Source organism: Aspergillus pseudodeflectus (assembly GCF_044049435.1).
Source record: "Aspergillus pseudodeflectus strain CBS 756.74 chromosome Unknown BJX68scaffold_17, whole genome shotgun sequence".
NCBI classification, from domain to species: domain Eukaryota; kingdom Fungi; phylum Ascomycota; class Eurotiomycetes; order Eurotiales; family Aspergillaceae; genus Aspergillus; species Aspergillus pseudodeflectus.
This window is the reverse complement of record NW_027263793.1, coordinates 53,885-80,674: the sequence shown is the minus strand read 5'-3', so window position 1 is coordinate 80,674 and position 26,790 is coordinate 53,885. Positions and strand designations below refer to the sequence as shown.

Below are 26,790 nucleotides of genomic sequence, written 5' to 3'. Positions count from 1 at the left end.
CCTTGAATATTGAATCTCCCTGAATGCATAACCCCCAACCACCTAAACAAAGGAACTGTCCCCCTCGCCCGCAATTCCTGGTTTGTCACCGTCAGTATTCCCAGTGAACGACTCTGCAGTTTTCAAAAACTCATCTTCTGCCTGAGCAAGGACATCCGACGTGCCATGCCCAGAAAACGGCACTTTCCCCGCAACAACCTGGAGAATATGTTCTGCTTCCTCTCGGGTTGCCGGTCCTTTGTTCGCTCTCCAGGCAACATGGGTATCAGGCCTCACTAGGACAAGATCCCGCTCCCAAATACGCCGGACGTTGTCTTCCCCTCTGAGAACAACATATTCCAGCGGTAAGTCCATTGCCTCCGCTGTATCTTTCAATGTGGTAGCGCCATCGTCCTCGCCCTCTTCGGAGAAATGGACCAAAGTCCACTCCCGGCCAAAGAGGTCGTACGTGCTCGTCACTCCATCATTCAGGAAGACGTGCGGTGCTCGAGAGCCCGGCCGAGTACTCGGCTGGTAGCTCTTCACCTCCCAAGGAACCGGCGGGGTGCCGTCTGGAAAGATAAAGGGCGAGTGATCATACCGTAAGTCGAGTTCAATCCCGCGGTCCAGGGTTTCGGGTCCCGAGATTGCTATATAGTCCCTAATCGAGGCTAATGCATGCTTTTGTTCGGCCTCCGATGTATTCCCCACCAAGCTCTCCCATACCTGGTTGTACATGCCTCCTAGAACGACATGTTCAATGACGTGGCGGTGGGATCGCTGCAAGGCACGAATCATCATCGGGCGCCTTTCGTCCCCGTACGCCTTGAGGAGTCCCTCCCCTCCGTAACCCCTGAGTACCGCCGTCAGTCGCCAGCCAAGGTCAATCGCGTCTACCACCCCGCTGTTCATGCCGTAGCCGCCATGGGGTGGATTTCTATGAGCTGCCCAGGGTTAGTCTAGTCTTCCGGAGTATTTGGCAGGTAAGAGCAAAGTCTAGCATCATAGGAGCTAAGGAAGGCCCGTACCTGCATCTCCGGCAAGGAGCACACGCCCCTTTTCGGTTGAATAGCTTTCAGCCACACTGAAACTCGGCTGCCACTCGCTGTGAACGAGAACCTCGTCGATCTTGATCGGCCATCTCCCAAGACATCCTCCTAGCACTTTGTAAACGACTTCACGGGGGTCCAAATTTTCGTCCATTGCATCAGGTAGGGGATAGTGCGCGGTAAAGGTATCTTTCTCGTCTTGATCGATCACAAACCCGGTACCGACTAGGATCCCATGCCAGAAACGGCCAAACGTTAGTTTTTGCGCGAGGTCGGCGGAGCGGAAGTGCACGAGGTAGAAGCGGACGGGCCTGTTTAAAATACCAACAGATATCAGCAGGTAATCGAGGATAGTAGATCCTGACATGGGGAGGGTAGGGAATCCTACATTTGACCGCCAAGCATCTTAATCCCAGCACACTTTCTCACCCTGCTGCTTCCTCCATCGCAGCCGACCAGATAGCGCGCAAGAACAACATGCGAGGTCCCGGTACCGTCCACAAATGTGGCCGTCACTCCCTTGTCCGTTTCGACATGGCCGACGTATGTCCAGCCGAATTTCGCCGTGACATTCTCTTTTTTGATGACGATGCCCTTGAGCCAGGCTTCGAATACAATCTGCGAGCATCGCTGACCTGGTTCTGCAGGCTGTGTGCCGTCATTGTGCATCCTAATGTACTCGCGTTGCTCGTTGACCGAGGGAATTTTCTGCACTCGCTCATCAGCTTGCGTTCGTCGGGGCATTGCGTAGACAGGATTATCCCCAGACCCAGTCAGCGAGTAACCGTCCCTCCGGAGCCAGACTCGTAACAAAGATGGAGTCGAAATTCGCATCAGCACCTACGGCATCAACCTGTGCGCGGTAATCATCTGCCAGGCCGAGCATCCTCAGAATCTCCATGCTCCGGCAGTTGGTGAGATCCATCTTCGGCCACTTTGTGGATTCGAGGTTCCGCTCAGCAAGCAGACATGAAATGCCGAGCCGGTCCAGCTGGTATGCAAGGAGCATGCCTACAGGGCCAGCGCCCACGATGAGGACATCCGTGTCGTATTGGAGGTGCTGGTGCATGATGCTGGCGGTTTGGGGTTTGGGTTTGGGCGAAGATCAGGGGGGTGTCAGCAGCTTGTCATCTCTTCGCTCGCTGGATGTCCCTGGATATATACTTTGCTCAATTTCTACCCAGAACGGTGGGCCTTACTTTGGCTTTTCAGCTGTGCGAATCCTTTCGATGGGCACCGCCCGTCGCCCCAGCTGAAGCTTTGATGAATCCTGGTAGGCGTCCATCCGTCAGCACTACAGGATTATCTCTGTGATTGAGTGCGAAATATAAGCTAGCACGATTAGTTTGATAAGGCTCTAATAACACCCGCGGGAACTTCCGCTAGTCAGTGTTCGGCCACCCTCCGAGATGGCTGGGCCTGGCCCAGGATTCGGCGCCGTTGCGGCCTGAGAGGCTCAGCCTCCACAACCTTCCAAGGTTATAAGCGCACCACGCTCACGTAAGACGCCTAGGACATAACGCTTCCTTTTCCGCTGACCAGTCAAGACGGCCCCCCGCTCAAAGTCCAATGCGGATGCGGTTAAGCTGACGGCCCCCAAGCCTGGTGGCCTGGCTAGACTGCAATTCTCGGACAAAATGGTAAGGCCTTCCATGTAAACGCAATCCGTCCGAGAGGTTCCATCCGCTGTCTTTTGGCCAGTTGGTGCTACCGTGGCATTTTTGGACATTGCTCGTGAGCTAGTGCTAGTCAAGGGGACTGGAAGATCTCTACACAAGACCGCCCATTCCTTGCTACTCCAGTATCGTTCCAAGGCTGCCTGATCCGATACCTCTTGGAGGATTCAGCGTACGTAAATGGTTCATACTGGAAATGCTATCTGTCGTCATGCTTGTGATCTTCAGTGCAGCAGGGCCATTTCTGCGTGTCTTGAGCCTTGTAAGTCTAGGTGTGAAGTCATTAGATGCTTATTCAACAATCAACAAGCAATCTAGGGATATAAATGGTGAGTAACCCGCTTTGGCACTTGGATATTATGGTTGGCAGCATACTAGTAGCTGCAGTTCGGCATCTAGAAGTTCGTGGCTGTAGTTCCTGTGAGGCGACCACTCGCGACCAGTATTACGAGATGTGTTGGCATACGAGAAAAGGAACTATGCATATGAACCTAAAGACATACAACATGGTTGTCCTGTTCGTCAGGAACCATACTAAAAGTAAACTTCTTATGACTGAAACCTGCCCAAGTGGACGGAGAAGCCCTAATCGCCTCGCCTTATGTGCTCGGTCCTTGCTAGCAGGGAATTTGCAGTCAACTACGAAGCGAGTACTAGTATTCAACGCAAGAGGTGCCGTGTGCCTAGTGCTCAGCCTGCAATACTTACTTACACATTAGTGGAGAGAAGCAGTAGTTTGATTGGGTCGTTTAGTAAATACAAGCAAGGTACTAAATCTCCCAACAATATCCAGAATCGATCTCACACCTCCCTAGCAGTGTCCATGGGTCCTTCACATAGCAACAGGAGGACTGTGTTAAAGCCACGCGAGAAAAGGATCATCACGTCGAGGCCCCGACCGCCTAAAGAGGATTGCAAACGGTCCTGTAGGAGCTAACATCATTGTCCATGCCAATGTCATCAAAGTTGACAAACTGGTTCCTGCAAAACGATTGGCCCAAAAAGTTTTCGCATCCGGGGCTATCGAAGAGCTGAATGCAGCACCGCGTCGTGCCCTCTGCGTTGTCGGAATAGTATCTCATGGACGAGATCTTCTGGTTCAGGCTGCCGACGCTGTGGCAGCGAGAGCCGGTACCTCCGGGGCCGCTGTTGGTGATGTATGGGCCCTCTTCGTTTTGAAGTTGGTAGAAGTACACGCGCCATGCTGAGGCGGAGGGGGCGAGCGCCAGGGCGAGGATGGGTGCGAGGGCTGAGATTTTCATTTTGGCACTTGGGATGGGAATCAGTCGGTTGCAAGCGGCAAGGAATTGGGAGGGGTTTTTCATACATTGGTTGGACTGTAGTTTGACAGATCTTTTCTTTCCTGATGTTCTGGCTTGGGAGACAGAGCTCAATTTTTGGAGATGGACCCTCCTCTTATATAGCTTTTCGCGAACCTCGATTACTGCCATTATCACAATTTGAGATATTTGGTCCTACCCAATGATTCTGGCATGAGCCCATACCAGTGGTTTTCCAGATCTTGAGAAGTGCATAGTTGTGTCCCATCTTCTCTCCTCGCCGCGGATTTCCGTTTTGGGCACCGGATTGAAGTAGTTCAAGCGAATGAACAAGCAACAGGAGAGCATTCTCTCGTATTCATAATGCGCTCTTGGACTTGGCAGTGGCTTCGTTGACTGGAGGCGAATAGACAACACAAACTAGGTAGCATTGCCTCGTATTCACAAAGTGCTTCTGGATATAGTTATGGGGCAGGGAGCTTGAGACGAATGAATGGCACAGCTATTCAGCAAGATCTCGTATTAATATAATAACCTTTTGAGTCTTCCACCGTGACAGTAAGACGAATCTCGAGAGATTCAGGACCAAACCATGCGGGTGTTGATTAGTTTTGCAGACTGAGAGGTTGGGTAGAATGATGAGTGTGGAACGTAAAGATCTGCCTCAAAAGGTGCATTGATACGCGGTTTCTATATGTTTATCTGGGGGAAGATCCTTCCTGCCTATAGGGACTCTTCTTCTTCAAGTTGTTCAGCCAAGGTTGTCTGGCGAGAGCATGTGGTGCCAGGCTCTGATATTATTCGTCGGATAGAGACCGCCACCCGAGAGTTCCTGCAGGGGTCTTAAGTTAACTGCAGATCATTTCCCGAACAGCCAAGCGGGGTTACCATCTGAGACATCTACATCAGTCTCCTGGGCCGAAAATCGGTAGGTTTCGTGCACAAGAGGGGCGTATAAGATCGCCCTGGATCCCACACTCACCCAGTGGGTCAGGATAATAGCCATTGCTACAAAGGTTAGAAATACATCTTGCTGAGGCAGACATCTAATCCTCGTCTTTTTGGCCCAGGCTATTATGGCCACTGACCAGAAAAATACCCTATGGGTTGGGTTGGGTGCCACCCAGAGTAGAGTCCATGGAAACGTCTATTGGGCTATTCCAGGCCTTGTGAACTTGGGCCCCCAGATTACCTCGCGGATAAGTATTTCCTAACTCTGCCAACATTGCGTGGATCTGCTCCAGCGTCCTTGGCCCAAGAAGCATCTGTCGCCTCACCCCGCTTCGAATGATTCCTTCCAAGCTATATCGCTACAAAGAGACGGTCAGAAGACATCGCTCCCGAGCAGGAGGAAGTGGGCGTCGTGGGTTTGTTTCGATGGACCGAGTTTGAATGTCAACATCTGGCAGTGTATGACGGTGGGGATACCTCGGCACTGTCATGGGCCGTGACTGGCCGGTCCTCGGGAATACAATGCTGGTTTGTTTGGAGAGATCAAGGGCTGCACAAAGGTAACCCATTGACTAGACGCTACCCTTGATGGTTGAACATGCCCATATATTCTAAGTCCGTAGCGGTTATCTTGTCCACGACAACAACAACTTATGCTCCGCGCAGTGAGAAGGCGTCCTTGTTTAGGCCACTAGACAGCGATTTGATTCGAATTTGGAGCCGTCCATTCCGACCTTCTCTTAGCCAGTCTTGGCCTGCAAGTGATGCTCATGGGATCATTGGATTATGCAGTATTCAAAACAGTAGCCAAGTCCAGCCAATCTCGTATACAACCAGCACAGTGCAATCCCAACATAAGAACTAGTACCCCAGTCTTCGTTCATACTCCCTCCACTTCTTTCCAATGGGCTGGACAAAGGTTGAGCTAAGCGAGTTCTGACCCATCTCCTGCACACCATTAATCAGGTACAGAGGCGTCATCTCGCCATCGTCACTAAAGAAGATCTTTGCCCTCTCTCTCCGCTTCAGCGTCTGCACAGTCCCATCTTCAAAGTAAACAGTCGCATTGAACGCTTCCTGCTGCTTGAAATGCCAGGGGCCCGTCAACTCCCTCGCAAATACGTGCGCCCCGACTCGCGGGAACTTCTGTCCGTCGTGCTCGACTAGATCGATCATCCAGTGGACAAGCGCGTGCCAGTTGCCGCGCTTGTCGCGCCACAAGAACGGATCCTCTGTCCAGGTTGGACTCCACTCGCTGGTGTTCCATGTAGGCGTGTACACCTGCTCGTACTCGCCATCCCACCTGTCAGCAGTGAAAATAGCCACATCCTCAACCCCAAGCGCAATCTTGTGCGAGCGGTCTCTGGGACTCCAAAGCGGCCACGGCGCGGGATTCGTCGAGTGCGGCTCGGTAGAAGCCAGGATGAGCTTCCACGGCGTCCAAGGGCCACGAATACTTTCTGCACTCGAGACGGAGATGTTATTCGGCCACTGCGTGTAGCTGATACTCCGACATCGCTCTGCCGGTGGGGCGTCCGCGCCCGTGGCGTAGAGAAGATACTTTTTGTCTGCAGGGCTCCAGAATATATATGGGTTATGTCGGAACGGCGTGCTGACGGCGTCTGCGTAGTAATATGGTCCCCGGGGACCACTCCTCGACTCGGCTCTCATGATAAACGAGCTCGGTCTCCAGCCTGATAGACCGCAGCCGTCGGCAAACTGCGAAGCGAAGAGGTGGAATAGCTTTGGGTCGTCGGGGTCTTGTAGAATCTGCCCGCCCCAGGAGGAGTTGCCATGCGGGCCGAAGTGGGCTGGGTCCGTTGCGGTTGTGTGGTTGTACCCGTTGGTTTTGGACGCTGGGGCGAGATCGAGACGGCCGCAGTCATCGCCGAACCAGCCCGCGTCGCAGTGGCAGACTTTGGATCTGGAAGGACTGGAACCGCGTGCTGGTGGGCTACGGCGACATATACCGTTCAGACTGCAGTCTTCGTCGGTCTTGCAGGCTTGGGTCAGCCGGAGAACCGCCAGTCCGGCGGCAAGAAGGTTGGCGAAATACATCCTTTGTGTGACTGGTCGTGTGGAGTTGCTCACGGGTCGATTGCGCGCCCCGTTCTCTTTCCTCTTTATAGCCCTACAGGGTCCAAGGGTCGGCCCATAGCTTTACCGAGCGGGTGATGATAGTCCGGGCAGATCTTGATTCTGAGGGGTCTTCCCCGCCGATCACCCCGCATATGCGCTTGGAGTTTGGAGTGAGCTCCGGGTGATTGATGGAGTTTCATGTCCCAAAAACACCGTCGGCAACTTGCAGCCAATGATGCAAGCCCTCGTCTTGGGCCGGCTATTTTCAGTTCACCAAACGTCTCCTTGTCTCTGTGACACTGCGCTACTCACGATTTAGGCTAATGTGATGATCGTCTGGGGAACTCAAATCCAATGCTTCTGCGCTACCACAGAGTTCAGAGTCACCACACTGCTCGTCATTTCTACGTCTGACCTTCCAGGTACAGCCTCAATTGCCCACCGCGAGGACTCAAGAGGACCACATTGTGGTGGCGGATTGATCGCCCCAGCCGGACATCAAAGACAACTCTGAATAAAAGGTGCTGTTATCGAGGCACTGCCTATTGATGGTGATATCGACCACATCAGCATTTTATCTTCGAGGAATTGACCGTGCCTCGGGACACCATGCCTCAATTCATAGACTGAAAGAAAAGGGCAGGCGGGGAAGATAGAATACGAAGCTCCTGCCGGGTATGGGAATGGCTTGCAGGTATCTCTGCTCTGCTTTTGACCGAGGCCCTGGACTTCCCTGAGGCTATGCGGAACGCAGGCCGTCCCCTAGGAACTGCACTTTCAAGTCTCACAGGTCTGATCTCATCTGCAGAGCATAGTTCGATCAAGCGATAGAACTCCCGCGTTTCGAAAACCGGACCGCCTTGATTTTTTCAATCGGGGTCTATAGCGCGTTGCGAATTGCGCAAGGAAGATAAAGCCGGATGGGTAGAGTCGTGGGAGCAGACGCTTGCCCATCACATTGTCAATATCGCCTTGCGATACAAGACTGTAAGCGAACTTTGCCAACTTGACAAACGAGGTGATATAATCTCATCCTTCAACCAGCGTGGGGGATTATTCAAAAAGAGAAGGAGGTGGATGGTTGTAGCTCTCTGGACCAGGCCCCTCCTCGTCGTCGCACGCTTACGAGCCGCGATCCATAAGCACAGTTTTCTCCTCCTTCGCGATCACGGTCGATTGTGCCAGTGAACTGGGGTCAGATTTGTGGCTTTCATGTTGATACCGCATACGCAGTGGAAGAGGTTAAGGCGCCCGACACTGTCAACGGCGGCTGGAGGTTGGGACAAGGTGCCTTTGCCTGCCAGTCTCTGCAGATTGGGGATGCCACGTAAAGCCCGGTGCGTGGAGGGTTGTGCAAAGGTGATACCAGTGTAGCATATAATTTCCGAACATCTCGCTGTTGTGCCACTTGCATCTGTTCTCCTGCAGGGTCCGATTGGCAATCCGACGGGACACATGAAGAATCTCCGTCATTCTGGAGTCTCCAGGCTTCTGTTTCATCGTCCCAACACTTGAAGGCAGCTTAACCCATAGCAGGATTCGGTGGGGGCGATAGGCGCTCTCTTTGGTCGGATGATTTTTCCCGACAGATTTCGTGCTGAAGAGGCCGGGCAAGCGCCGTTGGTTTGGTTTTCTTCAGCCTTGAGAGGTGGACTGGACTGGTCGAGGCCCTGCCAAGCGCAAGTCCCCACCTCGACTCCTTTTCCCTGCGCAGTCTGAGTCACAGAGACCCAGCTGCCCCTCCATTTTCGAAGGGCAACTCCGAGTCGTACACAGGAGATTCAGTCTGTGAGCACACACATGCTGCTGCATTGGGAGCGGCGTTTTCCGTTTCTCGACAGGAGCAAGAATGACGGCCGTTGAGACGGTAAAACTCTGGCACTTCGGGCGTCCAGCCAAGCCACGCCTGAAGAAAGGTAGAACCCTTACGAGTGGCCCAATCAGAGGGTCACTCCACCCTCTGGCCTGGCTTCGAAGCGCCGACGGTTTGATTTAAGATATTACGCCGCGAGCCTCCGCCGTATCGTCTTGATTGCTGCCACGACCCTCGAGAGTGTCTGCAGCCCTCGCTGCCCAATCAGGCGATTTCGATGTCCATCATCGACGCGCCAGGCCGCCTTCGTTTGCGGCTGAGGACGCCTTGCAATCTTCTCTGGAGAAAAGGCAATCCTTCGCTCGGGGCCAGCGCTTAGCGATGCTTTCTCACCATCCCCCTACCATGAACCCTTTCACCCCAAAAATGCGACCGTGCCCACAAGGCGAGGCGTCTGTTTCATGATTTTCTCCCAATCTCGAAAACTCGCAAGTTGAAAGAGACCCTGGGAAAAGGAATTCTCCATTCACGCACCTCATACTACTGAACGCCAGATACGATTCGTACGACTTGCTTGAACTCTCGTCCTCCTCTCTGCGCTAACCTCTCTGCCATTGCAGCGATAGACAGATCACCATGAGCGCCACGAGCATCGACGGAAACTGCGGTTCCAACTCCGACAGCAACGCCACCTGCCTGGGCTCCGAATTCGGCAACTGCTGCTCGGTCAAGGGCTACTGCGGCAAGACCGACGCCTACTGCGGCGAAGGATGCCAGCTCGAGTTCGGCACCTGCAACGACGCGAGCGTCCAGACGATCAGCAGGACAGGATCCTGCGGCGCCACCCTCACGAGCAATGTTACCTGCCAGGGAAGCACATATGGGGATTGTTGTTCGACGAATGGATTCTGCGGAGGGGACAAGACGTACTGCGGCTCGGGGTGCCAGCCGATGTTTGGGAACTGTTTTGATTTGGACGAGCCCGAGTCGTCGACATCTTCCTCCACATCCTCGACATCATCAACCAGCACAGATACCTCACCCACCACGACCGGCGAATCCAGCGAAGCCAATAGCGGCAACAACCACACAATCAGCAGCGGAGGCAGCGATGGGCTAAGCACAGGCGCCATCGCCGGAATCAGCGTCGGGGCAGCGGTCGGAGGATGCGCCATCATCGCACTGCTGGTGTGGTTCATATTTTTCAGACGACGCAAGTCGGCCCATCCGGAGCAGATCATCGGCGAAGACACAAAGCCCGTTCTCGTCGAGGCGTATGGAATGCCGGTCATGCCGCCGGCGCAGGCGGTGCATGAGATGGAGGGCAAACATAGCGGGCCGGTGGAACTGCCCACGACGCGACATTCGCGGCAGTATTGATTCTTCATGATGTATCTCTTCCTAATTTCTTAATTTTTGTTTCCCTTGACCCTGCCAGTACATGCAGGCAGATTAGCCAGCCATTTAGATAATAGACCGCTGCCCTGATTGGCCTTCGGCTCCCTTTGCCATTCGAGCTCTGTCTCAATTCTTTGTCTTGGTCTTGGCCGCAGGTGATATTGAAAGCAGGTTTGCGATCTGCATCAAAGTTGGTCTGGATTGCCCGAGAACAAAGAAAGAACAACGCGTTGTGCACTAGCCGGTTGATAGCGAATGCTTGGTCAATGGTCGATCGGCCTGGACTGTCTGGAATGTGGGCAGCCCGCCCCAGTTTTGAGTCGCTGTGACACGTCGAAATGCGGAGAGCCACGAAGAAGAAACCATGGTTCCGCCGTCGCTGATTCGCGGTCGGCCGTTCGATAAGGCTTCCGGGCTCGTGCATGTCATTGCCGAAGTAATTCCTGCCGAGATCAGCCTCGAGTAGGCTCGACTCTATTGACCGTTGCCGCTTCGGACCTTCGGTCGAGGCGGAGAAGGACCACTTTTTGCGGTACGTACTTTGAGCTGTGCGCCCGCAGGGCTGCCAAGCTGTTTGCTTCGAGGCTTGAGGATCGTCCCATTATTGAATCTGTCGGTCGGCAGTGCCGGATCAAACATCGCAATGTTCAGAATCGATCTATCGTCGAGTTCGATCGCAAGCCTTGCGTTCCTTCAGCTTGCAGACTGCAGGAGGATTCGACTGTCGCTGCAGGCTCACGCGGGGGACTTTTCGCGTTCTTGGCGCTGGTTTTTCAGTCTCGCGATTTTCCAACGGTCGCTCGCGAGTCTCATTTTTGGGCTCGTTTAAGATTTTTCTTCCGATCGTTGGATCGTGAGCTTGTTACATGCGCATAACAGTCGCTGGTGATCGGCGACTTAGACGCGCCAGAGAGCCGCAGTAGACAACCTCGAACAGCTTCATCCATCGACTGGACTGCGAATCATTATCCACAAGTCTGAATATATTCTTCCATGTGCATTCTATTGTGTAGTACTGGTAGGATAGGACTGCGCTCAATGGCTGTCTTTTCGCGAATCGTTGGGCCCTTGTCAACGCTCCCAGTTGAAATATATATCCACGCTGGGGAAGAAATGAGGGTGACCCACCACCTCACAATCACTCTGAACCTTTCTCTTCCCTTCGACATCCTGTCTACATCAATATGAGATAGACTCGGTAATTCTTTATTTCTTTTTGTCCGTACAGTCCTCGTCTACAACATGCAAGATTGATCTGAGCTTCAGCACCGCCTACCAGCTGACAAACGCCAAAAGAGCTTCATGCCTCGTGATTGCTGTCTCTCAACACGATTGTACTTGAATAGTGTTTTTCTCGCAAGGGCCTACCCAACACTTGACTATTTGCCTACCTCGCCAGATTCAGCACTTGTTGTAGCTTCAACGTATTGTTCGGAATGTCGCCGACGTTCTCCAATTAGCAGTGCGACGCTAGCTACTGTAGGACATTGCGCAGTTCTGTGAGGAACTGTGGACCGTGCTGTGGGTGGCTGTGGACTGGACGCCGATGGAGCCCGAATGTGCAATGCACACAATGCGGGGATACCGCTCCAGACGTGTGGTTCCAGGTTAGCTCAGGGGCACGATGATGTGAAGAATAACGATCAGGTGAGGGAGCTTGATGACTCTCATTCTAGACGCTGAAGATGGTAGAGTCTCCAGGGCCTTCAAGCCTACCACTCTGTAACGTCATTCAGGCATCGACACGGTATATACTCAAGATATACTAGCGCAGCAAAGTCTGCAGAAAGCGGAGCCGTCTTAGGTAACTCGGCACCAGAGTCGTGGGCGAGAAGCTCTTATTGAGCTCTGGCGATCTGGACCATTCACCGGTACCTGAACCAAACTTCTCACAGACCCAATCCGGCCGACGTTGCGAGGCGCCGCTGGCGCCGATTAGCTTGCAGCATCCGAGGACCGAAGAAACGACTTTGGACCGCATTAGGGTTCTGGTTGTGGTCCCAGGCAATAGTGTGTCTCTCCGGATCGCGCCTAACTCCACGGTAACCCAACCGGGTGGCGCAAGCCAGCCGCTAAGGCTTCGCTATTGAGCACTATCTGTTTCTTGCAAGGCACAGTTACCATTGTGTGTGATGCGGAAGAGCAGGCCGATATCAGTGGAGATGCACGGGCGCTGCCCTGCAGGTTGGCGATGTTTATCGTGCCTGGATGCATCTTAGCGGGTGGTTATGGCTTGTTAGGTGATGCTTTGAATAGGCAGGGCAGACTGGCTGGACTGCAATAGTTACAACGGCGAGTCATACAATTCTATTATTGCGTGCTCTTCAGCTATTCGAAGCAGCTCCGGGGTCCTCGAGCATTGGCCAACCTGGGAAAACCCCAATCGCCACGATCATGAAACGAAATCTGGTTCTCATCTCGAGCTATTGTTTCTCTGGGGTTCCAGCTCCCTCGTGGCGAATATTTTGGCCGTTCAGCGACAAAGGGGTCATTTGGTTACATCAGTTACATCCGGGTCACCGGAGGAATTGGAGAGGATCATCTAATCAGATGCAATGAGTCGGCCGTTCTGCCTCAGTGAAATTAGGTTAACGCGCAGCCAACTATCGAAGTTAAATGTCGGCGGGTTGGAGCGCATGAGAGTGGGTTGATGGAGCAGAGATGATTCGTTGTTCATTCAAGATTGCGTCGCCTTGTGATAAGATCGGGGCCGAGGCTGCTGAGAAGCATGTTCATCTGCTTGATTGACACATAATGACACGATCTCGATATGGACGTTGTATGCAGTCTGTCGACGATATAAACAACCTCGATCCGTGGAGGAAGAACCAAAGGATGATCTGTCTCGAACCACGGACAGCAGAATCGGCTTTGATGCTTGATCTGGGGAATTGCAGTGGTCGCCGTCGGGCTCTGGTGGGGATGCTGTGTGCCCCTGGCAATCTTGAATCGGAGCGTGGGCCAATTGGGGTTAATGAGAGACACAACTGGCGTCACAGTGGACTCGACCCGAGCAGGTTCTGTTCCTTGGTCGGACAACTGGATCGTCGTGGAGGTTCCAAGACGGCACAAATCCCACGGTTCCTGTTGCAGGCGAACAGTGGGGAATCCATAAATCATCCGGGCCCAATCAGACTAGACCATCAATCAATAGTGCTGCTGATCAGCATTTGCTCCAACGAGCCGGCGCACGATCTCGCACCCAACCGCAAGTCGATAGTGCTGCTGATTGAGATGCACTCTGCATCTCTGATGCTGCAGGCCGTCCGCGGGCCATTTTGGCCGGTGGGTTTGACGGTGGGTTTGCTCGTGCCTCGATCGGCCATGCATCGTGCACACCTGCATGCAGATGGATGCAGACAGCGACATTACTTAAATGACCTGTGCACCCCCCAGGCACCCAGTGTTTGCTCCTGCTGCCGCTCGGACTCGTTCATTCCTTTATTATCCAGTCCCCCACGGTCGTGACGCCTTGACTGACGTTTGCTGACCAGCGCTACCCAACTTCATCACTCTCCTTTAGCCCTTTCTCAGCAATTTCACCCAACATGGGGTCAGAACTCGGCATCACCGCCGACTCCAAGCCGGTCGCCGACTACAGCCCCGTCAGCATCTGGTGGGCAACATGGGCCGCCGTCTGGACCGTCGCCGTCGCGCTCGGCATGGCCTATCTCATCGTCCGCCGCGACACCCCCGTCCTCCGAATCCGCAGTCTCGGTCTCTCGCTCTCTGCCATTGTCCTTCTTCATTTGTACTACACCAGCGTTCAGTTTGGCACCATGATGGGTGCCCTCATGCCCGGCGATGCCCAGTACTGGATCATGGGCACATACCTGCCGTGCGGCATGGCCTTGTTCTATGGCTCCAACACGTACTTTCTCCACGTCGCCAAGCTCCAGAAACGATTTGCCCCGTATGGTAGTCGCTCGGGCGATGCGCCTTCTAGCAACCGGGGCGGTTTCATCGGTCGGTTCCGTCGTCTTGCGTATACTACACGGGTCGTTATTCTGGTTGGAATTGCCATGGCTATTCAGGTACATCCCGCTTCTGCAATGGCTGCTGCCCTGGACTAACCTGATAGCTCTTCCTCACCGTCCTGATGTGGTTGATCTCGAAAAAGTTCCACAGCTCCTGGGGCATCCCCGGCACCGAAGTCCACGGTCCCCCCATGGCCCAAAAGGCGGAGCAGGGCCGTGGCTGGGAATGGTGGCCCGGCGTGCTCTCGCAGGTCTTTTGGTGCTGGATCGTCGCTCCTATCATTCTGTGGAGGTCGCGTAACATTCACGACACGCAGGGCTGGCGCCTCCAGACCATTGCCTGTGCGATTGCTGGGTGAGTAACCCCCTTCGCGGATGACGACGTCGCTAACTGTGTAGTCTTCCTGCTACCCCCATGTGGCTCATCGCCATGTATGTTCCAGCGATGGAGGTTGTCAACAAGTACTGGATTCCTCCTCAATGGTATGCATCTCCTCATCCATCTTACTGCTTCCATCTAACTGGTGCAGGATCTGCGCCTCCATCCTCGTTATCGAAGTCTTTACCATCTTCCTCCCCTGCTGGGAGGTCATGCGCCACAACTCCCTCCGTCAAGAAACCCTCGACGCTATCGCCCAGTGGGAGAAGCGGACCAAGGGCGCCGGCGGCGACGAAAAGTCCCTCGGGTCAACGGCCACCATGGTCGAGTCCATGATGTCCGGCTGGAAATCGACCAACGGCTCCGTCAAGACGACCAACAGCTCGCGCGAGAGCATCCTCAACATGAGCGCCCTCGAATACGTCCTCGACCGCAACCCCACTCCGCTACAAAAGTTCTCCGCCCTCCACGACTTCTCCGGTGAGAATGTCGCTTTCCTCACCAGTGTCGCCGAGTGGAAGAGCGCCGTCCCGCAAGCTCTGAGAGACGGCGCTGGTGAAAAGGACGCAGCCGCCAAGGATGCCATCCGCGACTCATTCAACCAGGCCCTCTACATCTACGCCGAATTCATCAGCGTCCGCCACGCCGAGTTCCCCGTCAACATCTCCTCGCAAGACCTGCGCAAGCTCGAAAGCATCTTCGAAGTCCCCGCCAAGATCCTCTACGGTGCCGAAAGCGGCCAGGGTGAAGCCGACCCGGCCACCCCATTCAACAAGGCCACCTTTGACTTCAACTCGCAGCCCTCACCCACATACTCTGAATTCTCGCAGAGCTCCGTCTCGGCGATCAAAGACCGCGCGCAGTACTGCGGGGATATCCCCGAGTCGTTTACGGCGGGCGTCTTTGACGACGCGGAGAACAGCATCAAGTACCTCGTCCTGACAAACACGTGGCCCAAGTTCATCAAGTCGCAGCGGCGAATCTCGATCGATTCATCCGAGACGCTGCGGTCGGGGGCGGATATTGTATAGATCTACTATCTATTTCGCTCTACCTGATCAGACTATATACTCTGCCGGCGTGCACCAACCAACCAACCTAATGAACATGAGATTGACACCACCTGGGCCATGGATGGATGAGGACTTTGATGTTATTTATACTTCTTGTAATACCCCTTCAGATATCCATTTGCATAATGACGATACCTTCCTCGACATTCTTTTTTCATTTCTTTTCGCTGCAATTGCGCAAGTATCTACTATCTCGTACTCCGTAACGACGAGGCAATCCCGCTCTCGCAATCGAATGTCGATCATCCCACGAGCGAGGCATTTCCCAAGTGGCCAATGAGATTAACTTCTGACGAGCACGACGCTATCTGGATCAGGTTAGCGAATCTAAGCCACATGTGGATGTGGACGATTTGGCCCCTTCCAGACGCAGTTGTCCCGCGCCCAGCCGTGTCACAGCGTGACATTCAACTTGTATCAATTCCAAATCACAAACCATGGTCAAGAATGTCCGAACCTACTCCTCCCGCGTCAAAACAGGCTGCATCACCTGCCGCCGCCGCCGAATCAAATGCGACGAGGCCAAACCGTCCTGCCAGCGATGCACCGCGGGCAAGCGACCGTGCGAGGGATATGCGCCGCAGGTCAAGGCCGCGCCTGCGATGCGCATGATCATGTACACGCCCTCGACCCCGGTGTATCCTGCTGCGGACCCCGAGAGGAATTGCTTCCAGTTCTTCCTCGCGCAGAGCCGGGCGTGTTTTCCGCTCGAGTTCTCGCGGGCCATTCTGCAGGCTGCGCAGATGGATCGCGCGTTCACGCATGCGATTGTGTGCTTTGGGGCGGCCCAGCAGATTTACGAGTATGAGGATGACCCGGACACGCGGGCGAGACTGGGGAAGCTGGCCATGGTTCAATACGGCAAGGCGCTGCATCTGCTGCAGAGTCCGTCGGCCGCCCCGTCGTCAACCGAGACGCTGCTTCTCTGCTGTGTTCTGTTTGCATGCTACGAGGGTCTACGAGGCTGTCGCAGATCCGCCGTCGTGCATATCAAGTCCGGCCTTGATCTCCTCCGGCAATGCGGCGCGCAGACGCGATGGGCGCTGCTCTCCCGCGAAGCCATGATCGCTCTCTTCACCCGGTTAGACAACCAAGTTGTCGAATTGCTGGGTACAGCGATGTACGAGACGCTCTGCGAGAAGAAGCCGACGGAGCGGGTATTTGCCCCGAGACCACTTACAGTGGAACTATCAGTCCCTGCTCCCAGGTCCCAATCTGGGTCCGCCGCGCCCATGTCGATCGACACGCGCCTAAACCACATCTTCCACCGACACCTCGACATGGCCGAGGCAATGGAAGCCCTACCTGATCTCCCCCCTGCGCCGGAAGACGAAAGCCGCCTGACGAGTCCGACACCACTTCCACCGGATGACCCCCAAGGCCACTTCCCAACGGATGAGATGGACGCGGAGCTGCTACACATCTGGCACATGGTCGCACACATGTGCGTCGCCATGGCACCGGGAACAGCGCCTGAAGAGGCGTGGGATGACTTCTTCCCGGAGTTCGAAACAATTGTCAGCTTGGCTGAAAGGTATCTGGGGCGGTCACGGTACGTCATACTCTACAGGTTATCTTACATTATCAGCATGAAAGCTAATACATGGGTCCGTCTATACAGGCCATCCGGCCAAAAGCGAAAGTTCGGATTCAGCATCGGCGTCATCCCAGCATTGTACATGGCCGGCGTCCGATGTCGCGAGCCGCGGATTCGGCGGAGAGCGATCAGGTTGCTTGCGGAGTATCCGCGGCGGGAGATTATGTGGGATTCAACTGTTACCGCAGAGGTTTGTCGACGGGTTATGGAGATCGAGGAGGGAACAGTGGCAGCAACGGGTGATTGTCTCGGAGCTGATGGCAGTAGTGGTACACCGGCATCTGGATATGAGGGATCGGGGATAAAGTTAGTAACGAGGGTCCGGAATGTCAGTGCGGTGCTGGATGATGACGGTGGGGCGCGATTCGAGTTTCAACAGTGATAGAATTCAAATATCTATGTAAACTAAACTCAACAATACACTTTGGATATGGAGAAGAAGGAGAAGAAGAAGAAGAAGAAGAAGAAAAGGAAGAAAAACAAGGAAGAAGACAAAGGATATGATACCGTCGCCTTCTATAGCGTCGGCCACTGAACGACAAAGTCCTCGACGACCGCTGTCCCGTTCATCAACGCCGCCTGCTGGTTCGCTGTGCACGTTGTCGCCATACTGAGAGTGTAGCAGATGGGAACTGCTGGTTCAGGGAGAATGTTCTTGATGTGGAACGACGACTGAGGCCCGCGAGTCCGGTATTTGGCACCTTGAGGTCCTGCCAGGGATACCTCTCCCGTTGCAATGTCCCTCGAGCGCATAATCCGGGAGAACAGCCTGAAGAATGTTTCCGGTTGGTAGGAGGGTCCTGCTCTGGGTTAGGTCATCTATGTCGTAAGGCTGAGTTGCGTGTCTTACCTTCGTGCCCCGCCCCGAAGACCCGGGTGAAGGAGAGATTTCCCTGCTGGCGGACCACACCACCAATATGTGTGCTGTTCGTGGTCAAATCGGCATACCCGCTTGAATGGAATGCAGCGGCATCTTTATGGTCGATCGAGAGGCTGACATTCTCACCACCGAGCCCTGCCATGGTTAGCGATTCTTCTCGACCAAGGTAAGACTACGTACAATTGCAAACGTAGTCTCGGTCTCCATAGACGAGATTAAGCTTGACCCCCTGGGCCATGATCGAGGCAAACTCGTCCATTGCCTTGGTTCGAGTGATGAGGGCGTTTCCTGTCATTCCGAATGCTACGACTGTTAGCGCCGAGACGCTCTTTTGGACAAGCAAATGCGATAAACATACCATTGTACACGGCATTGGAGTTGCTGGTGTAGTTCACCTTTCCGCCCAATGCCTCTTGAACCCACTGTCGATTGAAGAATCCATCCGCATACGGGGCCGGGTGTGTGGTTGTCGGAATTGCAGCGAGATCATGCACGTCGCGCTTTTCTCAGTTAGTTGGAAATCAACATCTCAACACCGGCCGACTCACTCCAGATAGAGCATAAAGCCCGAGCACATTCTGATAGCAGTAATTATCAGCCGCAAGGCACGCAGCATTGACCTCGGCATTATTCCCCAGATTCTCTGGATCCAGCGCATCGGCTAGCGCGTGACACTGCTCAACGAGATCAAAGCAACCTCCCTCCTTGACGATATTCTCCTTGGCCAAAAGATATTCCTCCTCGTTGATGGCTTGAACATTGTACGTGTTGTTATAGGCGAACTCGGGATAGAAGTTGCCCTGGGTGATGACATCGCTACATCCGTTGTGGATGCTGAGCGTCTTGACCTTGATCTGTGAGGGGGACGAGACCCCGTCTAATGTGCCGTTGTGGGGTTTAGCGTTTTGGTTCAGGATGTAGGATGTATACGTTGGGCCGTAGCGGCCTCCGAACTGTCGCTGTCAGTCGGTTCTGGTATGTGTGCATGAGGATGGGAGACGGGCGTACCGATTCGGTCCAGATGTGGATGTTATTCTTCTCGTGGGATTTGTACTCGGGGAATCTGCTCATGTCAGTCGTGCAGTCTATTGTATCAGGGAGGAGGTCACTCACTCATTCAACCAAACCTGCAGAAACCCCCACATATCAGCCGCCGCATTCGTCGTCGAGTTCGCTGTCCCATTGAAATCCTGCGACCCAAAGATCCCGACATTAAACGTCGCGTTGACAGCCGGCACATCCTGCCCGTCCTCGATCAGCGTAATTGCACTAGTCGAGTAATCAATCGTCGCAGGCGTGAGCTCATCATATGAGAACCCCGTTTGAACCGGCTGATCGATCCAGAGGATATCCGACTCCGCTGTCCATGACCACGGGTTCGGCGAGGTGCTGTTTGAGTCGGGGTTTACGTTGCAGGGCCCCGTTCCTGTTGCCATTGCGCCGATGGAGGATGCGCCGGGGCCGCCGCCGAGGTAGATGGTCAACGGTGCGTTGGACTTGGAGGTAGACTTGGCATAGTAGAAGAAGAGGTTCCTCCAGTGCGGGAGGGCGTCGGTGCGCTTCGGAGGGAGATGGACGTAGCCGGTGTAGGCGTTGATGTCATCGAGGGTGCAAATCAAAGTCTGATCTGTTAGCAACTGGGACGATAATCAGGATGGGCACCCACCTCTTTGTATGAAATACTCGCACCCTTGATCTTCTCCGAGGAAAGCGTGCTGAGCCCATCATGTGGGACCGCACAATGTGAACCTGCGAGGGCCCCCGAGATGAGGAAGGGAAGGAAAGACCGGAGTTGCATCTTGAGCGGTTGAAGTTCTGTTTCTGCTTCAGCTTCTGAATACCCAGGGTGAGCGCAGCTATTTATGCCCTTCGATTTCCTCTTGTATAGAGTGGTGGATCCCCCTTTGGGTTAGCCTTTGGCGAGATTTAGGCTGCCGTCAATTGGTTCACATTGTTCCTCGCTTAGCACTAACCGAACATGGTTAGGTGGGTTGCCAGAATGGGGCCTCAGGAACATGCATGGCAGTTTCAGAGCACTTCGCTGGGACTGTCTAATAATAGGTATATTGCGGTATTGGTCCTGGGCTACGGCATCGGCTATGAGACGACATTGCGGGCAACGAGAAAGGGTTGCGTGTGCGTCTCCGGGAGTTTCATCTGCGCCAATGCTAGGTAACTCTCTAGGTCGGAATCGAGAGCCAAGAGGTCTAGAGTAGGCCCGAGGCTTATTCGAGGCAATTTGTGCGTATTATGGCCACCGAATGGAGAATTCAGGCAGACGAAACGAATCAAGCCCGACGCTGCCCGCGCCTCGTGACAACATCCGAGCCAGAAGCGGTCCGGAACACCGAAGTGGAAGACGGCATATCATGAAGCGAGATTTGCCTCTCCTGCGCAAGTTCCGCAGCTTCCTTTCTCGATCGCGCCGTAATCCACGGCAGGAAATTGAACGCAAAGCCACAAATAAAGACGCCGATCCACAGAACCAGCTCAGTCCCGTATATCACCATTCCGAGGACATCTATCCGGCGCTCAAAAACTGGACGTTGTCAACATGTATCCTTTACTTGCACCAGGAATACATTACATACTGACGGATACCAGGGAGAATAAATCGCCCGCGGCGTCGATGCCGACAAAGATAAAGCTGATTCCACGCACGGTTCGGTGTACGTATATATCCCAGTAGTGTCGGAGTACTCCAGCGGCGAGCAGTGAGGCGCTGAGGACGGCCATGAGGATCATTGGCCATTCAAGGTGGCGGCGCTTTGCGACCCGGAGAGCGAAAATCAGTCCTGCCTCGATGCCGCCGAGGAGGAGTAATAGAGAAACGACTGCAGCAGTGCATTTTCGGATCGAGTATTTCTATCTAATGTCAGTGCCCGCATATACGTGACACGGATTGTTTGAGAACCGACCTTTCCGTAGTAAAGGCATTGCGCCCAGGTCACAAGACTGAGAAATGTCAATATTTGCGCCTGGACTCTCAGTGCGACGTTGAGTTCTTCGACGATGTTGTAGACGCCAAGCGGGACTCCAGCAGAGGCCCATAACAGCATCATGGACCCTTGCAAACCTTCGGTGTTGTGTCGTCGATAGTTGATGAAGATCTGGGGCAGAAGCTGCGCATGATTAGTGTGAAGGGATGTAAGTGGCGGGGGAGTGAACGAACCTGGATTGACCAGCAGACCTGGCATAGTATGTTAGTCCCAAAACGACAGAGCACGCAGATGACTTACTGCCCCAGTTGTTCCTAGGATATTTGCGGCGATTGGGATGTCCATGCTCCATGATGAGGTGGATTGTGGAGGATTCTTGGAGATTGAGCGGGAAGAAAAGTGGAGGCTCATCATGTGATTGGGAAGGAGCTTAAAGGTGATTGGATACATGTACATCAGGGTGGATAACATGAAATCTTATGAATTTATACTTGTCATGAGATTGTACGCATCCATTCAAGGGTGCACAACTTGGCTGTAGGGTGAATGTTCTGAGCTCAGGATCCTTCATAAGCAGGTGGCGCTGTGTAGGGCTCCTCGTATAGCGGAGGAATTTCACTCGTCTGACCTGGACTAGAGGACTTCTCACAGACATTTTGCCGAACCAAGAGGGGAAAGGTTGCTTTAAAGGACTTTACTGGGTAGCGACGATCCAACAGGTCGCCTGTTCCCTGGTGAAAGGTATCCTCCCCCGTCACAACCTCTAAATTCAACCGATGATCCACCGTAACTGCCAATTGTTCCTCCTCGCTTTCGAGGTCCGGCGTTGAATGATGGCCTTGGTAGGAAGCCAAGCAGGTGGCGGTATCCGATACACCGATACCTCGAGGTACACTGACTTCGAAGGGGATTTTCATAGAATCTTTCCCATCCTGCGATCCACCTGGCGCGACCCATCGGCCTTTAAGCCGCCCCTCGGATAATCGGCGAGTGTACTGGTGTAGGCAGGTCCTCGTTTGACGATTAATGCCGACACACTTGACAGTTTCCTCGATCGACCAATGCAACTCTTTCGCGATCATGTATTTTAGCTCCGACGGTCGTTCGCCAAGCGAGACCGTTGACCGGGCTAGCCAGTGCAGAGCGTATGTTATCCCTTTCTCCGTGGACAGTGGAGTGATGTCTAGCTGCGTGGTGACAGAATCACCCGGGTAGCGCCGCAGGTGAGTTATCGTGCGCGGTATTGCACAGTGTACCATGTCGATGGGTTGAGATGCCTGCAGTTGCGGTTGCTCAGCCCCGGGGGCAGGGGTTGATACTGTAGCCTCAACGGTGTATGATATGTTTCCGCCGACACTGTCTATGGTTGGGGGAAGATTGGTCGGAATAGGGATGTGGAAGATGAATCTTAGCCACGTTCGGCCTTCGCTGCCCTGGCAATCTATCTCATCCGGTGCGTGACAGATGTCATTGCGGGCGATGGCCTGGCGGTGAACTCGCCATGTTTGACGCATGGCGGGTGTTGTTTGTCCCCTGGGAGGGGATTCTTTCCAAAGTCGTATTTTCCGCGGCTTGGTCTCCCTGTGCCTTGTGGTTGTCGAATTGAATTCTTCTATCTTGACGCGTCGCACCAAGCTGACTGTGATCCGGGGTAGGCTACCAGACAAGCCCGGTAGATCTGATGTTGGAATCGCCATCGACACACACCCCACTATCGGCGGCGCTTCAGCCTGGTCGGTGGACTCTGGTAGTAGATGAACATTGGGGACCTTCAGCTGGAAATCAAACATCTCCATGTCATGGTCCGAGTGGAAATGGAACAGACTGGGTCTCCATCAGAAATCAGATGCAGATGTATTGAAAATTGAGGAGGTCCCTGTGACTTGTCTTTGTCATGCGATAGCGTGCTCGGGTGGCCTTCCGAACCCCAAACTGGAAGCCAAGACTCATAGCTCGAAAAAGTGTGGGGTCCAGGCGACCTGGCTCGTTCCAGGCCCATCTCTATGCCGAGGTATATTCACGCTGGATGTGTTGCATCCTTGTGTCCGGAATAAATGAGACTGTCCAGCGCCTTGGATTCTGGAAGTTCTCGGAACGTACCAAAAGCATCACGACCATTCTTCGTCTACAACATGGCAGTAGTATTGCAACAGGAAAGCGGTCTTGAGCAGTCTCCCCCGGCTGGTTCAGCTAAAGGCTAGTGCTCAACCTTAAACACCTTGGTGACATGCGCGTTTAATTTAGGGGTACCTGCACTCTCAGATACAGTTGATGTTTACCCATGGTAGATGGATCAGAGATCCCGATGCAAAAAATGAACAAGCAAAGGGATGGGTGGATAGCCGATCAATGGATAGATGCATTCTGGATGGATGAATGATAGAAGAATGTAAAGAGAAGCGATGGGGATGCTAGTCATAGAACGAAGGATAGAGGGGCCAACAGTACTCTGTATGTACCAGCACCCCCATAGTTCATTAACGTCGACCAAGACAGGTAACCAACACTTCCATGTAAATAGTTCAGTATCTATGTACAGATCCCGGAGTAGCAAGCATCCCCCAGGCAGAATTCATCCCCGCTCCCACAATAACCATAGATGCTGCAGCAATCCCCAAAACCACTATCTGGACATGTCTTGTTATCTGCAAACATTGGACTGCAAGACCCATCAATGCATAACCCTCCGATATCTGTCTCAGGCACCCGAGTAGCAATTGCCCAGCCACATGCTCAACAGACCCCCCATACCTCGACGGGAACATGCTTTGGGCGGAATCCTATCCATATATACCTCCGGCGGTGGAAACACCGCCCCATGCCGGCGATTCGAATGGTGATGAGGAGAATGGGACGCCGGCAAGAAGAGGGCTTGTTGCAACTTCTCCCGAGCCATCTCTGCCTTGACGTTGGACACAAGGTTGGGGTGAGCAAGATAGAACTTCCGTGATAGCCAAGGACACCGTGTGGGATATTTCTTGCAACCTACTAGTACAGTAAAGAAACCAATGATTTTAATCATTTATTTGTGATGATACTGTGGTTGTGGATGTATGCCTACTTGGGAACGGCGGACATTTCGGTGAGGTCACTTGACCGATGAAGGAGGGGTTGGTTCTTGGCCTACTTGGTCCCTGTGATGTGTCCCCCAGAGTTCAAAAAACCTCTGTATCAAGTCCATCACGTCCATCAAGCCGCGCGCGATTGACCCATCAACTCAATGTCGGGCGATATGAGCAATGAGCCATTTGACCCTCTTCAATGCGCACGGTTATATAATGCTATTATCCGGACGGGCTTCCGTAGAAGCCAGAGAGACCGAAGAGGGGACTCCCTGCGACGGAACTGGTTCGAAGTCTACGAAAACGACCCAGTGCTGGAAGAATACTATGATTCCATTCCTCCGCAGCTGATTCCGTTTCTTGAGTCGATCGAAGTCGCCATTGGACCTGATAAAAAGCCTTACCCTCGCGACGTTCTTGTCCACCACCTCCAGGCTATCGCGTCGCCTGCGGCCATGTTTGTCCATCGCAGTGACTCCATAGAGGACTGCCTTGTCATGTTCCCGAATAATTCAAGCGAGCCGACTTGCATTGGAACGGTAATGGAGCCCGGGTTGCTGGTTACCCATGCGGCCAGTGAAGAAAGATTCTCGCCGGAAGATGAGGATAACTACTGGTATCCGCTGTCTGACCTCCTAAACAGACTACTGAAGATGATTATGGTTGGCAAGTACAAGGCGGTCCCCTACGACCAGGTCAATGAGGACAATAACCCTTTTTGCGAGGGCCCTAACTACTGGGAGGTCATATCCTGGAATGAGTACATTCTCAACCAAGCGGTGGAGGCCTACGAGGGACTTATAGAAGCAATCACCAGTCGGTTACCTCCATCAAGCCAGGAGCAAATATCAAATGAGAGGGCACCTATTGCCACAGTGGACGCCCTGGCACAGGAGATCCAGGGCTTCCCGAGAGCGTTCCTTCTCAAGGCAGCGAAACCAGGCTTCAAGTTCATCGCCCCAGGCTTGACAGTCTATGATACCTCAGATCCACCTCTATCCGTTCGCCACGCCGTCGGCGCGGACATGGTCGACAGAATCGACCACCCGTACCGCGAAGTTTCTTGCCATGAACTAAGGCACGACCCGATCGTGCTATTCCCATCACTGGAGCATCAGAAGCACAGAGACGAGCAAACTGGCCTCTGGATCCTGCCCACATGGCGCTGGGCCGATACCGTCAAGCTCGTCCTCCCATACGATCTTTTCTCGTATCCAGACTATCGCGGGACGATGATGGACTATTCGCCAGCAGAGGCAGGCTTTGTACCGACACGAGCGACGCTCTGGGAAACACCTCATACCTGCCCTTTTTTCTATGAGCATGGAACGAGGTTAGTCAGCATCCTTGATCGCTGGAAGCATCTTGTTGAGTCTGGGGTGTGGACGGTTGGCGAAGAGGGCGTAGAGGGTGGGACGGACTTTTACCGGCAGGCGTCGGATCCTCAGAGGGCGGAGGATTTCTGTATAGGACAAATTTGTTTCAATGTGCCAGATGTTGATGAGGGAGATGGAGATGTAATGTGTGATACTTGAAGCGATGTGAAAGAGCCCATCGCCTGGGGTTCCTGAACGTATCCGCTGATTCTAGATGGGAAAAGACTTTCTGCTGAGGAGTATATGGAGGCTGTCAAGAGGAACTGGATGTAATTTGTTTCCATTAGGTCTTTTTCTTTTGTCTTATGGCGGGATTGCCAGTTTATTATCATTGAGAATTGCCTTTTAGCTCTCTTCCAGCCGAGCTTCTCCAAAGGAAATACTATTCCTCATCAGGGTAAAGCGACTGCTCAGACAACTATGGCAGAGAGGCCTTGCCAAAATGGTCCAGCCGTCCATACAGACTACGAAGTATCGATGGCCATATCTGGTCTTTTACACTCGCCAGACCATGATTGCTTTATATCAGAGACCTCTGCACCTACATTTTGCTTGAGGTAGACATACTCTGGCGATTAAAGCTGGAGGAATAACCGGAACGACCTGGCCCGGTTTAAATCATCAGGAACATGGTTGGTTCACTTTTGGGGTGAATACTAGTATATATGGGAAGCTATGCTGAGCAGAATCATCTTGATTATACCTTAAATTTTACAACTAGGAGAGAAAGCCTTACCGTGAACAAGGCTGCTACAACAGCAACTTGTAATCAAGAGTTCAGAGGATCTGAGTTTAAGCATCACCGGCCGAGAACAAGTACGCTTGATAAGCCACAGAAGGACAGCCACCAAACGATGGGGGAGCATTGCTTGAATAATGGATAGATTAAGGCTTACGATACACCACCTGCGGCTGGGTCTGGGAGATTTCTATATTGCGGATTTATGTTATCATCAATTTCTGCTGACAGGAAAGCGGGAACCCGTAAGCAGGCTGCATTAGCGCCAACGTAGCCTCCACCATCGTAGGGGAGATAAGATAGGGACATTGGGAGACATGGGGAACCGAACCTTGAGTGTTCTACGCTTTCTCAGCTGTCCGCGATAGAACTCAGTTGCACTGACATCGTCAAATCTTAACGCGAAGGCAAACCAGCCGATTCGTGGTTTAGAAGTAACCGTTGGAATGATAAAAAGAACATTCCTTCCACCCTCCAGGCATTTCCCGCGAACTCCGAATCCGAAGATAAGGGTCCCCACAATATGCAGGTCCACGCGAGATA

At 53.3% G+C, this 26,790-nt stretch overlaps 11 protein-coding genes across 11 annotated transcripts; 5 read left to right on the top strand and 6 right to left on the bottom strand.

Moving 5' to 3' along the window:
• Positions 1-42: 42 nt before the first annotated feature.
• On the bottom strand, positions 43-1,953 carry BJX68DRAFT_275146 (FAD binding domain-containing protein; the record flags this gene model as incomplete). The annotated part of the gene is made up of 5 exons (XM_071047781.1): positions 43-141; positions 184-923; positions 1,008-1,339; positions 1,417-1,736; positions 1,798-1,953. The coding sequence occupies 5 exons, from the start codon at positions 1,951-1,953 to the stop codon at positions 43-45; spliced, it is 1,647 nt and encodes a 548-aa protein (XP_070899919.1).
• A 1,653-nt stretch (positions 1,954-3,606) lies between these two features.
• BJX68DRAFT_265904 (uncharacterized protein) lies at positions 3,607-3,966 on the bottom strand (the record flags this gene model as incomplete). The annotated part of the gene is made up of 1 exon (XM_071045347.1): positions 3,607-3,966. The coding sequence occupies one exon, from the start codon at positions 3,964-3,966 to the stop codon at positions 3,607-3,609; it is 360 nt and encodes a 119-aa protein (XP_070899918.1).
• A 1,552-nt stretch (positions 3,967-5,518) lies between these two features.
• On the bottom strand, positions 5,519-6,852 carry BJX68DRAFT_235475 (uncharacterized protein). The gene has a single exon (XM_071039888.1). The coding sequence runs from the start codon at positions 6,604-6,606 to the stop codon at positions 5,797-5,799; it is 810 nt and encodes a 269-aa protein (XP_070899917.1). The 5' UTR covers positions 6,607-6,852; the 3' UTR covers positions 5,519-5,796.
• A 2,264-nt stretch (positions 6,853-9,116) lies between these two features.
• Positions 9,117-10,335, top strand: BJX68DRAFT_65379 (uncharacterized protein). The gene is made up of 2 exons (XM_071049561.1): positions 9,117-9,390; positions 9,448-10,335. The coding sequence occupies exon 2, from the start codon at positions 9,464-9,466 to the stop codon at positions 10,205-10,207; it is 744 nt and encodes a 247-aa protein (XP_070899916.1). The 5' UTR covers positions 9,117-9,390; positions 9,448-9,463; the 3' UTR covers positions 10,208-10,335.
• Positions 10,336-12,882: 2,547 nt separating this feature from the next.
• On the top strand, positions 12,883-13,736 carry BJX68DRAFT_65364 (uncharacterized protein). The gene has a single exon (XM_071049559.1). It carries the CDS (start codon positions 12,980-12,982, stop codon positions 13,691-13,693), a length of 714 nt encoding a protein of 237 aa, XP_070899915.1. The 5' UTR covers positions 12,883-12,979; the 3' UTR covers positions 13,694-13,736.
• Positions 13,560-15,811, top strand: BJX68DRAFT_65371 (uncharacterized protein). Its single transcript, XM_071049560.1, has 4 exons — positions 13,560-14,259; positions 14,307-14,557; positions 14,602-14,685; positions 14,733-15,811. Exons 1-4 carry the CDS (start codon positions 13,774-13,776, stop codon positions 15,610-15,612), a joined length of 1,701 nt encoding a protein of 566 aa, XP_070899914.1. The 5' UTR covers positions 13,560-13,773; the 3' UTR covers positions 15,613-15,811.
• A 100-nt stretch (positions 15,812-15,911) lies between these two features.
• BJX68DRAFT_235469 (Zn(II)2Cys6 transcription factor) lies at positions 15,912-17,667 on the top strand. Its single transcript, XM_071039887.1, has 2 exons — positions 15,912-17,206; positions 17,276-17,667. The coding sequence occupies exons 1-2, from the start codon at positions 16,092-16,094 to the stop codon at positions 17,631-17,633; spliced, it is 1,473 nt and encodes a 490-aa protein (XP_070899913.1). The 5' UTR covers positions 15,912-16,091; the 3' UTR covers positions 17,634-17,667.
• Positions 17,668-17,700: 33 nt separating this feature from the next.
• On the bottom strand, positions 17,701-20,160 carry BJX68DRAFT_65279 (Alpha/Beta hydrolase protein). Its single transcript, XM_071049558.1, has 8 exons — positions 19,798-20,160; positions 19,245-19,753; positions 19,140-19,194; positions 18,680-19,084; positions 18,490-18,631; positions 18,312-18,434; positions 18,102-18,266; positions 17,701-18,051 (listed from the first exon to the last, which is right to left on the bottom strand). Exons 1-8 carry the CDS (start codon positions 19,927-19,929, stop codon positions 17,768-17,770), a joined length of 1,815 nt encoding a protein of 604 aa, XP_070899912.1. The 5' UTR covers positions 19,930-20,160; the 3' UTR covers positions 17,701-17,767.
• Positions 20,161-20,419: 259 nt separating this feature from the next.
• Positions 20,420-21,415, bottom strand: BJX68DRAFT_254681 (PQ-loop repeat-containing protein; the record flags this gene model as incomplete). The annotated part of the gene is made up of 5 exons (XM_071042916.1): positions 20,420-20,670; positions 20,723-20,996; positions 21,050-21,253; positions 21,304-21,321; positions 21,371-21,415. The coding sequence occupies 5 exons, from the start codon at positions 21,413-21,415 to the stop codon at positions 20,420-20,422; spliced, it is 792 nt and encodes a 263-aa protein (XP_070899911.1).
• Positions 21,416-21,627: 212 nt separating this feature from the next.
• BJX68DRAFT_265897 (uncharacterized protein) lies at positions 21,628-22,584 on the bottom strand (the record flags this gene model as incomplete). Its single annotated transcript, XM_071045346.1, has 1 exon — positions 21,628-22,584. One exon carries the CDS (start codon positions 22,582-22,584, stop codon positions 21,628-21,630), a length of 957 nt encoding a protein of 318 aa, XP_070899910.1.
• Positions 22,585-24,245: 1,661 nt separating this feature from the next.
• BJX68DRAFT_235459 (uncharacterized protein) lies at positions 24,246-25,867 on the top strand. The gene has a single exon (XM_071039886.1). The coding sequence runs from the start codon at positions 24,291-24,293 to the stop codon at positions 25,665-25,667; it is 1,377 nt and encodes a 458-aa protein (XP_070899909.1). The 5' UTR covers positions 24,246-24,290; the 3' UTR covers positions 25,668-25,867.
• Positions 25,868-26,790: the final 923 nt, after the last annotated feature.